The sequence below is a fragment of the Scyliorhinus torazame genome, chromosome 5 (assembly GCF_047496885.1).
Source record: "Scyliorhinus torazame isolate Kashiwa2021f chromosome 5, sScyTor2.1, whole genome shotgun sequence".
Taxonomy (NCBI): domain Eukaryota; kingdom Metazoa; phylum Chordata; class Chondrichthyes; order Carcharhiniformes; family Scyliorhinidae; genus Scyliorhinus; species Scyliorhinus torazame.
Window position 1 is genome coordinate 176442591 of NC_092711.1, and position 15793 is coordinate 176458383.

General features: G+C 46.7%; 1 protein-coding gene across 2 annotated transcripts; it reads left to right on the forward strand.

Annotated features, from left to right (window-relative positions):
• Window positions 1-3605: 3605 nt before the first annotated feature.
• On the forward strand, window positions 3606-15001 carry LOC140422444 (uncharacterized). Of its 2 annotated transcripts, XM_072507464.1 has the most exons (3): window positions 3606-3715; window positions 5145-5922; window positions 13891-15001. In XM_072507464.1, the coding sequence occupies exon 3, from the start codon at window positions 13995-13997 to the stop codon at window positions 14664-14666; it is 672 nt and encodes a 223-aa protein (XP_072363565.1). In that variant the 5' UTR covers window positions 3606-3715; window positions 5145-5922; window positions 13891-13994; the 3' UTR covers window positions 14667-15001. The 2 variants fall into 2 exon arrangements, with proteins under 2 accessions (XP_072363565.1, XP_072363564.1); XM_072507463.1 differs by lacking the exons at window positions 3606-3715; window positions 5145-5922 and adding an exon at window positions 10699-10755.
• The last annotated feature ends 792 nt before the right edge of the window (window positions 15002-15793 follow it).

A 15793-nucleotide genomic window follows, 5' to 3' on the forward strand; every position in this document is an offset into this window, starting at 1 on the left:
TCTCCCACTTCACCAAGTATCAGAGTGAACAAGGTTCAGTCCTGGATGTGATTAACAGCAGCAACAACAGCAGAAACTGTCATCACTTGTGAACTTGTTGGTGTGTCCACAGGGGGTTGACCTTCTCAACCTCTTGGCACAATGAGAGCAGCTGAGTGGCTTCTCCCCAGTGTGAATGTACTGGGGGATGCGTTAAGATTTTATAGACATTACCACAATCAAAGCATTTAAAAGGTCTCATTGGTGTGACTGTGTTGGTCTCGCAGCAAGCTGGATGACTGAGTGAATCCCTTCCCACACTCAGAATCTGTGAAGCGTCTCCCCTCAGTGTGAACCCGCTGGTGTGTCAGCAGCTTGAATGACATTTGGAAAATATTTGCAGAGTGAGAGCAGCTGAACGGCCTCTCCTCAGTGTGGATGGGCCGTTGGACCATTAGGCCTTCAGAGCTTTTAAATCCACTCCCACAATCAGAGCATTTAAAGGGTTTCTTGTTGGTGTGTCTGCCCTGGTGTCTCAGCAGGTTGGATGACTGAGTGAATCATGTTCCACACACAGAGCAGGTGAACAGTCTATCACCAGTGTGAACTGGCTGGTGTCTCAGCAGGTTGGATAACTGAGTGAATCTCTACCCACATTCAGTCCAGGTGAATGGCCTCATCCCCGTATGACCTCTCTGGTGTCTCCAAAGGGCTGATGAATGACTGAACATCTTCCCACACTCAGAACAGGTAAATGGCCTCTCTCTGGTGTGGACTCGATGGTAGTTTTGCAAGATGGATAATTGAGTGCATCTCTTCCTGCACTCAGAACAGGTAAATGGCTGCTCTTTGGTGTGAACTCAGTGGTAGATTTGCAGGATGGATAACTGAGTGAAACCCTTTCTGCAGTCAGAACAGGTGAATGGTCTCTCGCCAGTATGACTGCGGTAATGAATCTCCAGCGCACATGGGGATCTGAATCCCTTCCCACAGTCCCCATTTTCAGCATGATTGTGGTGTGCTTGTGTCTCTACAGGTTTGACGATCAGTTAAAACCTTGTGCACACACAGAACACAGGTACAGGCTCTATCCTCTGTGAATGGTGCGATAATTTTTGAGACTAGTTAAAGTTCTTTCCAGAAAGTTCACTGGAACACTCTCACTCGGATTTCTGTGTCTCGTTGCTTTTCCAGTTACACAGATGTTCAAAATCTTTTCCCACAGAATAAAAATTATCTTTCCAGATTCTCTGGCCAATGATATTCAGGTCCTGATGAAAGAGAGAAACTGTTAAATGTTGATGTGAAGTTTTATTTGAATTTCCCATCTGTAAATCTTCCCCTCGTAATATCCTGTAAAAGGCGTTTACAAAAAGGTGTTAGGGCAGCATGGTGGTTAGCGCAATTGCTTCACAGCTCCATGGTCCCAGGTTCGATTCCCAGCTTGGGTCATTGTCTATGTGGAGTCTGCACGTTCTCCCTGTGTCTGCATGGGTGTCCTCCGGGTGCTCCGGTTTCCTCCCACAGTCCAAAGATGTGCAGGTTAGGTGGATTAGCCATGAACAATTGCCCCTTAGAGTCCCAAAACGTTAGTTGGGGTTACGGAGATAGGGTGGAGGTTTGGCCTTAAGTATGGTGCTCTTTCCAATGGTTGACGATTGGTTGTCAGGCAGAAGGCAGAGAGTTGGGATAAAAGGTTCTTTTTCGTAATGGCAACCGGTGACGAGTGGTGTCCCGCAGGGTTCAGTGTTGGGGCCACAGCTGCTCTCTTTATATATTAACGATCTAGATGACGGGACTGGGGGCATTCTGGCTAAGTTTGCCGATGATACAAAGATAGGTGGAGGGGCAGGTAGTATTGAGGAGGTGGAGAGGCTGCAGAAAGATTTAGACAGTTTAGGAGAGTGGTCCAAGAAATGGCTGATGAAATTCAACGTGGGCAAGTGCGAGGTCTTGCACTTTGGAAAAAAGAATAGAGGCATGGACTATTTTCTAAACGATGACAAAATTCATAATCCTGAAGTGCAAAGGGAGTCCAGTCCAGGATTCTCTAAAGGTAAACTTGCAGGTTGAGTCCGTAATTAAGAAAGCAAATGCAATGTTGTCATTTATCTCAAGAGGCTTGAAATATCAAAGCAGGGATGTACTTCTGAAGCTTTATAAAGCACTAGTTAGGCCCCATTTAGAATACTGTGAGCAATTTTGGGCCCCACACCTCAGGAAGGACATACTGGCACTGGAGCGGGTCCAGCGGAGATTCACACGGATGATCCCAGGAATGGTAGGCCTAACATACGATGAACGTCTGAGGATCCTGGGATTATATTCATTGGAGTTTGGGAGATTGAGGGGAGATCTAATAGAAACTTACAAGATAATGAATGGCTTAGATAGGGTGGACGTAGGGAAGTTGTTTCCGTTAGCAGGGGAGACTAGGACCCGGGGGCACAGCCTTAGAATAAAAGGGAGTCACTTTAGAACAGAGATGAGGAGAAATTTCTTCAGCCAGAGAGTGGTGGGTCTGTGGAATGCATTGCCACAGAGGGCGGTGGAGGCCGGGACGTTTAGTGTCTTCAAGACAGAAGTTGATAATTCTTGATTTCTCGAGGAATTAAGGGCTATGGAGAGACGAGCGGGTAAATGGAGTTGAAATCAGCCATGATTGAATGGTGGAGTGGACTCGATGGGCTGAATGGCCTTACTTCCGCTCCTATGTCTTATGGTCTTATGGCCGATGCCAACTCGATGGGCCGAATGGCCCTCTTCTGCACTGTAAATTCTAAAAAAAGTTCAGAACACACAATTCTCGCTCATTTCTATGTAGCATTTTTCCTCTCATTCCCTCAAAGCTGGAAATCCCCATCCCACACACACTCTCTCCTCTCTGGTCTGAAATCCAAACCCATGTCACCATGTCCACCATTTTTTTCCTTCCCTCTCCCTGGGTTCAGTTCTCCACCTCCTGTCTGCAGACTGAAAATAAAATGAATGAGTCTAGTTGGGGGCCAACAGTGGGTGTTTTTGAAATTTCCCCGCCCACCTCCCAGGGTTTCCATCCTTCTCAGAGATCAGAATCCTCATTGATTTGAGTCCAAAGTGGTCCAGGGGCGGGCTGGAGGACTGATGCCGTTACGTGGTCCTCCAATCAATCAGAGTGAATGAGGGGCAGGGCCTATTCTGGTTGTTTGTTCTCTTCCCCCAGCTGGTACATTAGGACGGAGGGGCGGATCTGGAGGACTAAAACAGGCGGCTGGTCCTCCAGCCAATCAGAGTGAATTATTTATTCCCGGCCACCATCCTCCATTCGCTGAATAAAGATGGCGATCGTTAACCTGGGCTTGGTACCGGGTGGGAGAAGCTCCGAACCAGGAACTTACCAATTATTACATTGTTTTTGCGGATCCACAAACTGTTTCCAAAGCCTCCCACTCACCTCGCCGCTGTCCCCCGGTTTTTCCGGGACGAAGAGGCCCAACGTGCTTGATCCAAACAATTCAACAACAGCGCTTGCGCACTCGCGTCCCAGCCCAGAAGCAGTGATGCGCATGTTCAAGGGAGAGGGGAAGCTGCGCATGTGCAGGTATGAGCCGACTCCCGGACCTTCCAGCTGAGGTGTTGACCAATGGGAAATGTCGGAGGACCAGAAGGACTCTGGTCCTCGGCCAATCAGAGCGCGGATGTTGTGCAAATGATTTTGCGTCACAGAAACTGAAACCTCCTCCTGTCTCCAACATCTGTGAGTAAAACACTTTCTTTTCTCCCCCTTTCCATTTCTTTTCTCATTCTCACCTATTGGTCACTTGCAGCAACTGAAGGGAAAGGAAGTGAATCCAGGGAGGGTGCAGACTCCGGAAAGCTTGGCCCAGGTCTCTCTCGTTCTTAAAGACATTGACATCCTTTGCTCCCTCAGCGTGACACATTTATTTTTCTGGCTAAAAGGATGGTCTCTTTCCCAATCTTCACATTTAAAGGGCTGGTTTTCCCAGGAGATAGAATAGAACAGAACCATTGAATTCCTACAGTGTAGACGGAGGCAATTTGGCCCATCGAGTCTGCACCGACCCAATGAAAGAGCACCCTACCTAGACCTACCTGCGCCCCCCGCCCTATCTCCCTAAACCCAGAACCATATCTGGGGGACGGTAAATTAATATTGGACGGTGATATGTCCAGTGTTGTTATATCATAGATTATCATAGAATTTACAGTGCAGAAGGAGGCCATTCGGCCCATCGAGTCTGCACCAGCTCTTGGCAAGAGCACCCCACCCAAGGTCAACACCTCCACCCTATCCCCACAACCCAGCAACCCCACCCAACACTAAGGGCAATTTTGGACACTAAGGGCAATTTATCATGGCCAATCCACCTAACCTGCACATCTTTGGACTGTGGGAGGAAACCGGAACACCCGGAGGAAACCCACGCACACGCGAGGAGGATGTGCAGACTCCACACAGACAGTGACCCAAGCCAGAATTGAACCTGGGACCTTGGAGCTGTGAAGCAATTGTGCTATCCACAATGCTACCGTGCTGCCCCTGGTACAAATTAGATGTTTATGGTTGTGTAATAAAATATATTTATTATTTCTAGTCTTCCAGTAATATAGTACTGTAGCTGCGTTATATATTTCCAGTTATAGAGTAATTGAAGCACAGAAGGAGTCTATTGCAGACTTCAAGTCGATGCCAACTCTGTCAAGCAATTCTGTCAGTCTCGAGTGGGTCCAATTCTGCAACCTTGTATCACCCATCCAATTTAATTGGGAAATTATTGATTGTCTTTGCTTGACTACCCTTATAGGCAGCAATTTCAAAGTCGTGATCAATGACAATCCCCTGTATCTCAACCAACTGAAACAATTCTATACATTAATCATTTTAGTCCAGTAATATAGACATATATCTGTCTGGCTAGCCTGCGCAAAGATTTTTGGGTTTCTGTGTCCAGGATAGGAAGCAGGGATCTGTCAATCAACCTGAATCAGCACCCTCAAGAGAACTGGGAGGGTGAATATTAGATACAGGAGAGTGAGAATGGAGGGAGAGTGTGTGGGACGGTGATTTATGATAGAGGAAAGAATCTTCAGCAGAAACTAGAATTGTCTGTTCTAATTTCTATCCTGTACTGACAGTGAATTAATTTTGAAAACTCCTTTTACAGGATATTAGACGAGAATTTCAAAACACAAATATCACCTCCTGACGGTGTCACTCAATTAATCAGGAACGGAATATAATCGCCTTTGAACCTAGAAGGAAGAATATTTGTAAGTTCTGCCTGTCTCAAAAGATTTGTGTGTTTGGAAAAGCACTGAGTCACAGGAACCCAAGTGAGAGTGTTCCAGTGCACTGACTGTGGAAAGAGCTTTAACCAGTTAGACAGCGTGAAAAATCACCGCACCATTCACAGTTGAGAGAGACCGTACCCATGTTTTGTTTGAGACTTCAATTGATTGTCTAACCTGGAGCGATATCAGGGCACCCGAACATGGAGAAACAGTGGAAATGTGGGGATTGCGGGAAGGGATTCAGATCCCCATCTGTGCTGGAAATTCATCGACACAGTCACACTGGTGAGAGACCGGTCGCCTGCTCCAGATGTGGGAAGGGATTTAAATCCCGATCTAACCTGGAAACACATCAACGTGTTCATACTGGGGAGAGGCCGTTCACCTGCTCCACATGTGGGAAAGAATTCAGTACATCTTCCAATCTGCAGACACTTCAGCGAGTTCACACTGGGGAGAGGCCATTCACCTGCTCTCAGTGTGGGCAAGGATTCAGTGTTTCATTCACCCTCCGGGAACACCAGCGAGTTCACACGGGGGAGAGGCCATTCGCCTGTTCAGAGTGTGGGAAGGAATTCACTCAGTCATCCAGCCTGCTGAGACACCATCGACTTCACACTGGAGAGAGACCGTTCATCTGTTCTCAGTGTGGTAAGGGATTCACTGATTCATCTAACCTGCTCACACACCAGCGATTTCACACTGGGGAAAGGCCATTCACCTGCTCTGAGTGTGGGAAGAGTTTCACTCAGCTATCTGACCTGCGGACACACCAGCGAATCCACACTGGGGAGAAGCCTTTTAGCTGCTCCGAATGTGGGAAGCAATTCCTTGATTCATCCCACTTGCTGAGGCACCAGCGAGTTCACACTGGGGAGAGACCATTCACCTGCTCTGAATATGGGAAGGGCTTCACTCAGTTATCCCACCTGCTGTCACACCAGCGGGTTCACAAGTGATGACAGGGGTTGGATTCTGCTGTTCCTGCTGCTGTTAATCACATCCAGGACTGCAACTTGTTCATTCTGATAGTTGGCGACAAGTCAAAAATGTTGGCTCCGTAATTTATTTAACAACCCCTTGAGAGAGCAGATGGGTTCTCTGCTTGACAACGCATTCATAAGACGGCACCTCTGACAGTGCAGCATTCCCTCGGTGATGGCACTCATACAATTGGTTTTGATTTTTCTTCTCGGGTCCCCGAACTGGGATTTGAACCCACAACATTCTGACACCAAGGTCAGAGAGCGACCCACTGAGCCGCGGCTGACACTATAGACATACAGAGTTAGGAAGGGAAGGTTACTCTTTAAAACCCCCACCCTTTGCCTCCAGTGCCTAAATCTCATAATAAACATATTCCGTATAAACAATATGTATTTGACTGACAAATGTGATGTGTTCTAAGATTGTTATATTGTACAACTGATTTTAATTTTGATTAAAATGGAGGAATTAAGGGGGAGTAACGTGACCTTCTCTGAATTTTGCTGCTATCAAACCTGAAGTGACCTGATTGGTTCATGATTAAAGGGAGCCTCAGGTTATTTGACTGGGAAGACTGTGTCGACAAGTGGAAAGGCTGCTCTGCTGAAAGTGGTTCGACTTTTGGTTTCCAATGTCCCAGGAAAGTGTTGAGAATATTAGAATTTGAAAATGGAGGGCAGCATGGTGGAGCAGTGGTTAGCGCTGCTGCCTCATGGCGCCGAGGTACCAGGTTCCATCCCGGCTCTGGGTCACTGTCCGTGTGGAGTTTGCACATTTTCCCCGTGTTTGCGTGGGTTTCACCCCCACGGCCCAAAAATGTGCAGGGTAGGTGGACTGAACATGCTACATTGCCCCTTAATTTGAAAAAAATAATTGGGTACTCTAAATTCATGTTTTAAAAAAAAAAAAGAAAGTATTTTAAAATGGCTTTACTTTAATTGTATATTTAATTTCAAGATAGAATGAAGTTTGGAGTCTAAATGATATCTAATCAGCATGTCTACCTGGATATAAGGCCCACCTATAAGAACTAGGAGCAGGAGTAGGCCACCTGGCCCCTCGAGCCAGCTCTGCTATTCAATGTGATTATGCCTGGAAACTGACACAAAATACATGTTCAATGCCTCAGCCATTTCCTCATTTCCCATTGTTAAATCCCCCTTCTCATCCTCTAAAAGACCAATGTTTACCTTAGCTACTCTTTTTTTTGTTTTATATATTTGTAGAAACGTTGCTGTCTGTTTTTATATTCTGAGCTGGTTTACTCTCCTAATCTATCTTACTTTTCTTTATAGCTTTTTTCATGGATTTCTGTTGACCGTTAAAGATTTCCCAGTCCGCTAGTTTCCCACTAATATTTACCACTTTGTATGCCTTTTCTTTCAATTTGATACCCTCCTTTATTTCCTTAAATATCCATGGCTGATTTTCCTTTTTCCTACAGCCCTTCGGTTTCACTGGTATATATTTTTTCTGAGCACTGTGAAAAATCTCTTTGAAAGTCCTCCACTGTTCCTCAATTGTCCCACCACAAAGGCTTTGCTCCCAGTCTACCTTAGCCAACTCCTCCCTCATCCCATTGTAGTTTCCTTTGTTTAAGCATAAAACACTGATTTTTGACTTTACCTTCTCATACTCCATCTGTATTTTAAATTCAACCATACTATGATCGCTCCTTCCGAGAGGATCCCTAACTATGAGATCATTAATCAATCCTGTCTCATTACACAGGACCAGATCTAGGATACCTTGCTCTCTCGTAGGTTATATTACATACAGTTCGAGAAAACTATACATTCGGTGAACTCCTCCTCAAGGCTGCCCCGGCCGACTGGTTTGACCAATCAACATGTAGATTAAAATCCCCCATGATAATTGTCGTCCCATTTTTACATGCATTGGTTATTTCTTTGTTTATTGCCCATCCCACTGTGATGTTATTATTTGGTGGCCTATAGACTACGCCTATCAGTGAACGTTTCTCCTTACTATTCGCCTTACTCCTTACTATGGGCGGCATGGTGGCACAGTGGTTAGCACTATTGCTTCACAGCACCAGCGTCCCAGGTTCAATTCCCGCTTGGGTCACTGTCTGTGCAGAGTCTGCACGTTCTCTCTGTGGTCTGCATAGGTTTCCTCCGGATGCTCCTGTTTCCTCCCACAAGTTCCAAAAGACGTGCTGTTGGGTGAATTGGACATTCTGAATTCTCCCTCTGTGTACCCGAACAGGCGCCAGTGTGCGGCGACTAGGGAATTTTCACAGTAACTTTGTTGCGGTGTTAATGTAAGCCTACTTGTGACAATAATAAAGATTATTATTTTCTAATTTCTATCCAAATGGATTCAACCTTTTTCTCTATATCATCTCTCTCTGCCACCCTGATGCCATCCTTACATATCAGAGCTACACCTTACCTTCCTGTCTCTCCTTGCGAATAGTCTGATACACCTGGATATTTAACTCCCAGTCATGAGCATTTTGCAACCGTGTCTCTGTAATGGCCACTAAATCATATTCATTTGCGATGATTTGTGCCGTCAACACATTTGTCTTGTTTTGAATGCTAGTTATAATACCTTATTTTTGAGGCACCTTCCATTAATAACAATTGAGTTCTTCCCATGTGCTAACCTGCTGCTTTGCTTTACATTAACCATTTACTTCCCGTTTCTCTACCCGCCCCACTTGCTAGTTTAAAGTCCTTGTGACCTCCCTATTTATCTTTTCCATGTGGACACTGGTCCCAGACCGGTTCTGGTGGAGACCGTCCCAATGGTACAGATACCTCCTGTCCCAATACTGATGCCAGTGCCCCATGAAATGAAACCGCTCTTTCCCGAACCACTCCTTCAGCCACGTGTTTACTTCCCTAATTTTCTAATCCCTATGCCAATTTGCACATGGCTCAGATAGTGATCCAGGGATTATGACCCTTGAGGACTTGTTTTAATTTAGTTCCTAGTGCCTGATATTCCCCCAACAGGTCCTCTTTCCCAGTCTTGCCTATGTTGTTTGTCCCAACGTGGACCACAACAACTGGATCCACCCCCTCCTTCTCCAATATCCTTTCAAGCTGGTTATTGATGTCCCTCACCCTAGCACCGGTCAGGCAACATACCATGTGGGGCTCTCAATCCTGCTTTCAAAGGATGCTTTCTATCCCGTAATTATAGAATTCCCTACAACTACCACTTGTCTTCATGCTGCCCCTACTTGAATGGTATGTGTTTTGTAACTCCATAATTAATCTATTCTGTCACTCCCTTTACTATGCTTAAGTAACTAGACAGGCGGCATGGTGGTACAGTGGTTAGCACTGCTGCCTCATGGTCTGAAGACCCGGGACCAATTCTGACCCCGGGTCACTGCCTGTGTGGAGTTTGCACATTCTCCCCGTGTCTGCGTGGGTTTCATCCCCACAACCCAAAGATGTGAAGGTTAGGTGGATTGGCCATGCTAAATTGCCCCTTAATTGGACAAAAATAATCAGGTACTCTAAATTTAAAAAAACAACTAACCAGTGAACCCTTGATTTCTGCTTAATACACAGAGTGAGTGTGTCTGAGAAGTATCCAATTGAAAAAACATTTCCATAATTTTCATTGCTACAGCGAGATATATTGTTTTGACAGTGACAGCTAGGTTGTGGAATTAATTGGATAGATCTTCCATAGACCTGGCACAGACATGATAGCCAAGTAACTTCCATCTATGCTGCCTCATTCTATAATACAGTGAATTATTTTTATTTTTGTTTTGTCACAGGGTGTGGGAATCTCTAGCCAGGCCAGTTTTTAAAATTGTCAATCCCTAATTGCCCTTGAGAAGATGCTGTCAAGCTACCTTCTTGAACCACTGCAGTGTATGTGGTGAACGTACAATCACAGACTGTTAGGATGGGAGTGCCAGGATTTTGACCCAGCGACAGGGAAGGAACTTGGTGTGTGGCTTGGAGTTAAATTGCAAGTCCAATGTGTTTCCCGCCCTTGTCCTTCTACCTGAGGAAGGAGCAGTGCTCCAAAAGCTAGTGATTTGAAACAAACGTGTTTAACCTGGTGTTGTGAGACTTCTTACTGTGCTCACCCCAGTCCAACACCGGCATCTCCACATCTTGTCCTTCTAGGTAGTGGAGGTGGTGACTTTGGGAGGTGCTTTGAAAAAATATTCAGTATCAAGGAATAAGGAGAGGAACCAGTTATTCTGATATTGAATGCAGTGAGACTTTACTTTACGTTGGAGGGGAGCCGAGGGAAACCTTTAAAAGCTCAATGTACTCTCTTAGGAGAGCAGCCATTTAAATCACATTGGTAAATAGAAGATAGCAGAATTATTTCAATTAGGTAACATTTTCTACTCTCGATTCGGTTTCAATGGTGTTGTTATTACCCAGCATCCCCGGCGTATGTGAATGTGCGCAGGCGCAGTGCGAGGCTTTATCGAGCATGCGCAGTGTCACTTTGCTCGGAACCCTGCGGATGCAGTAGATAGATTTTTCGGTAGGTGAGAGTCAGTGTGGCGGAGGGAGGAATGGAGACGAGTCCGGGTGAGGAGGGAGCAGAGGCTTTATAAAATACTCGCTCAGGCTGCAAGACCCGGAAGAAGCCTGCAGATCCCGTACTTTCTACTCCAGGGCTTTGTTCCCGGGAACAGGCCCGAGTTAGCGCACGCCATCTTGTTTCGGTGGGCAGCAATGCGCACGCGCGGCTTTGCGGGACGAGTGGGCGGGGCTTCAGGGGGCCAGCGACCCGGATGATGACAACCCTCAAAACGAAACAGCTGGAAAGAGCCAGCTGGAGAACATTCCACTGCCCAGATTGGCCTTTCACTGCCTTTATTGGTTGGCCTTTGGCTTCCCGGATTGGTTGCCCAGAAGGTTCAAACTAAAGCAAAATACTGCAGATGTTGGTAATAGGACATAGAACATACAATGCAGAAGGAGGCCATTCGGCCCATCGAGTCTGCACTGACCCACTTAAGCCCTCACTTCCACCCTGTCCCCGTACCCCAATGACCCCTCCTAACCTTTTTTAGTCACTAAGGGCAACTTATCATTGCCAATCCACCTAACCTGAATGTCTTTGGACGGTCAGAGGAAACCGGAGGAAACCCATGCAGACACGGGGAGAACGTGCAGACTCCGCACAGTGACCCAGCAGGGAATCGAACCTGGGACCCTGGCGCTGTGAAGCCACAGTGCTATCCACTTGTGCTACTGTGCTGCCCTAATGTGAAATAAAAACACAAAATGCTGGATAAACTCAGCAGGGCTGGCATCATCTGTGGAGAGAAACAGTTAATGTTTTGGATCTAAATAATAGCCACAGGGAATGGGGTACAAAGATTGGGGAAAGTAGATTGTGAGCACGCAGGGGCAGTTGGAGTGAGTGGGGGAGCACTTCTGAAGAGAGGAACCTCTGAGTGAGAAGGGGAGGGGGTTTGAAGGGCTTCTGAGTGAGTGGGGAGGAAGTTTGATGAGAGGGACTTCTGACTGTGCAGGTAGTTAGGGTTAGGGAGGTAGGCTTCAGGGGAGTGGAGCTGGACAGAGGTTTAGTGTTTATATGTTGGGGACCAGCATGGAGTGTCTGGGAACAGCATGAGGTCCGATGGAGCTGTGTGCACACTGTTGGCAGGTAGAATAGGCAGAGTGTAAGTCAAATATTTATATCTGGAATGTTACAAGAGTATATTTTTGTTTTTGGACAACTCTTTGGCCTCCTCCACCATGTAAATGGTATCCACTTGGCACCCCTAAAACGCTCATGGCTCCAGTTTCCACAATCCTTCCACAGTCCAGTCTCAAGAGATTTTTCCCATTTCCCCCTGACAAAGGTTTCGTCATTAAGACCTCCCACCATCTACCCCACCTCGCAAGGCAGTGGCAGGCATTCAAGCAGTAAAGAAGGCAAATGGTATGTTGGTCTTCATAGCGAGAGGATTCGAGTGTAGGAATAGAGATGTTTTACTGCAGTTGTATAGGGCACTGGTGAGCCCACACCTGGAGTATTGTGTGCAGTTTTGGTTTCCTTATCTGAGGAAGGATGTTCTTGCTATGGAGGGAGAGCAGCGGAGGTTTACCAGGCCGATTCCTGGGATGGCGGGATTTTCATATGAGTAGAGAATAAGTCAGTTAGGATTATATTAATTGGAGTTTAGAAGAGTGAGAGGGGATCTCATAGAAACTTAGAAAATTCTAACAGGATTAGACAGGATAGATTCAGAATGTTCCGGATGGTGGGGGAGACCGAAGTAGGGTTCATAATTTGAGGATAAGGGGTAAACCTTTTAGGACTGAGATGAGAAATGTCTTCACCCAGGCAGTGGTGAATCTGTGGAATTCACTACAACAGAAAATAGTTGAGGCCAAAACGTTGTGAAATGTTGAAAAAAGAATGAGATAGAGCTCTTGGGGCTGAAGGGATATGGGTGGGGTGTGGGGGGGGGGGGGGGGGGGGGGGAGGTGGGATCAGGGTATTGAACTTGATGATCAGCCATGATCATAATGAAGGGTGGAGCAGGTTCGAAGGGCCGAATAGCCTCCTCCTGCTTCTATTTTCTATGTTTCTCCATTGGAGTTGGTCACTCCAGGTGCTGGATAAACAGGTATTAGTGTGAATACGCACACAAGCAGCAGAGTTTGGTGTGACCTTATGTGGAGTTGAATCTGAGAGGCTGGCAAGGGGAACATTAGAGTAGTTAAGGTTTGAGGTGACAAAGGAATGAATGAATTTCAGCAGCTGATGGGATGAGGCAGCAGCAAATCGGGACAATGTTACTGAGGTGGAAATAGACAATGTTCGTGCTGTGTAGTCAGAAACTCAGTTTGGGATGAAATTTGACAACTAGATTATGAACAGACTGGTTCAGCCTCAGAGTTGCAATCGAGAGAATAGCTAGGGAGTGGGGTTTGTAACAGAAACTGAAGATGATTGCTTTCCTCTTTCCAATGTTTAAATGGAGGGCATTTCTGCTTATCCAGTACTGAGTCAGACAATTCGGGGAGTTTTTTGACTTGGAGGGACACTTGTAGATGATAGCATTCACATAACCTCCAGGTGAAGGGTTTTGGATGTAACATGAAAGCTCTGGTCGAGTTTAAGATATATAAAATCCACTCCCTCAAGTCTTCCCCCTCCCTGGGGCAGCACGGTGGCGCAGTGGTTAGCATTGCTGCCTCACGGCACTGAGGTCCCAGATTCAATCCCAGCTCTGGGTCACTGTCCATGTGGAGTTTGCACGTTCTCCCCGTGTTTGTGTGGGTTTCGCCCCCACCACCCAAAAATGTGCAGGGTAGGTGGATATGCCATGCTAAATTGCCCCTTAATTGGAAAAAATGAATTGGGTACTCTAAATTTATATTTTAAAAATGTCTTCCACCTCCCTCCCCCTCCCCCCCCCCCCCCCCCCCCCCCCAGAGTCTTCTCTCGGCCCAGACCAGGTGGCAGCTTCCCTTCCCTGAGGACATTAGTGAACCAGTTGTGTTTTTATAACAATCCACCAGTTTTCGTGGTCACTTTTCCTAGTGCCGGCCCCACAAATGACCAGATTCATTCAGCTCAATTTCACAACCTGCCTTTCTGTTTTTGTGGGTTCTCTCTCACTCCCTTTTTTTCTGTTTTAAATCAATTTGACAGGGTGTTCGAAGGGAAGGATTTGCAGTCGGGAAACTTGAACCTCCCATCAGGATCTGACAGAGTCGCCCAATTCATCGTAAAGTCAGTATCATCAGATTTTGAACATGGAAGGAAAAAGCACCGTTAACAATGGGGAGAAACCGTACACGTGCTCGGAGTGTGGACAAGGCTACAGGCGATTTTCTGGCCTGTTGAAACACAAGCACATTCACACTGGAGAGAGGCCATATAAATGTGGGGATTGTGGGAAGGTATTCAGATACCCATCTGAACTGCAAGCTCATCAGCGCAATCACACTGGGGAGAGGCAGTTCAACTGTTCCGTGTGTGGGCAGGGATTCACTCAGTCATCCACTCTGGTGACACATCAGCGAATTCACACCGGGGAGAGGCCATTTATCTGCTCTGAGTGTGGAAAGCGATTCACTCATTCATACAACCTGCTGAACCACCAGAGAGTTCACAGCGGGGAGAGGCCGTTCCTCTGCTCTGACTGTGGGATGGGATTCACTCATTCATCCAACCTGCTGACACACCAGCGGGTTCACACTGGGGAGAAGCCGTTCACCTGCTCCGAGTGTGCAAAAAGATTCACTCGTTTATCCAACCTGCGGAAACACCAACGCAGTCACACTGCGGAGAAGCCGTTCACCTGCTCCGAGTGTGGGGAAGGATTCACTCATTTATCCAAACTGCGGAAACACCAGCGCAGTCACACTGATAACCTGTTTGAACGCTCACCTCCAGGGAGTGCTGTAGAGGTTTGGGAGAACTGATATCCCATCCACGTGTTCACACTGACAAGCGACCGTTCAGGTGCTCTCATACGGGACTGGGTTCAGGCGATCAGCTCAACTCACTACACACCAATGTGCTGATGCTGGAGCGAGGCTGTTCACCTCCTCAGTGTGTGGGAAGGGATTGATTGTTTGTCCAGCCTGTTAATACATCAGCAAGTTCACATGTAATTACTGTGATTGGATTCTGCAGTGGATAACATCCAGGATGCAATTGTGTTCATTGGGTCTGTTTCTGCTGATGCTAATATACTCCTGCTCAATTAGGGGTTAATATTCTGGATAAAGGATAAATAAATCAGCTTTATGTTAAACGTAGTGTGACATGTCTTTTTAATGTCTCCAACATAAGTTTGAAGTGCTGTCCCTCTCCTGTCTCCTCCATCTTCACCCCCAGGTGTGAGGAGCTCGTGGTGCTTCTTTGTCACTGAGACTGAGACAATCGATCAGCTGCCTCCCTCCCACTAACCCACCGGCTCAAACTGTCTCGAAACTTCATCCTTCCCTGAGCCTTGACCTCCCACCTTTCTTTAGTTTTTCTCCTATCTCTCCTCTTGCCCTCTGAGCTCACCTTGTCCACGAGACCCACCTCCTGCTCCCTTGACCGTATCCTCACTAAGTTACTGAGCAGACATGTTCCCCATGTGAGCTGATTGTTTTCACTGTTCCCTCACTTCCTATCTCACTCTGCAAACTGCTAACATCACCCTCTCCATGAAGAACCAGCCCTTGATCCCACCCTCTGTGCAAACTGCCTCCCCATCTTCAACCTCCCTTTCCTCTCCAAAATCATTAAATGTCTTGGAAATTGGAGTCCGAGAGAAAGCGTGCATCAAAAAACAACAGCAAAAGTTTCCACAAACTTATAAAAAGGAAAAGAGCAACTGGATTGAGCAAGTAAGACAGAGCATTCACTAAGTCACCCGACCTGCTGATCCACCAGCGAGTTCACACTGGGGCGAGACCATTTACCTGCTGAGTGTGGGAAGGGATTCACTACTGCAATCCAATTGATGAGACACCAGCGAGTTCACACCAGGGAGAGGCCATTAACCTGCTCTGAGTGTGGGAAGGGATTCGCTCATTTACCCAACCCGTTGAGACAC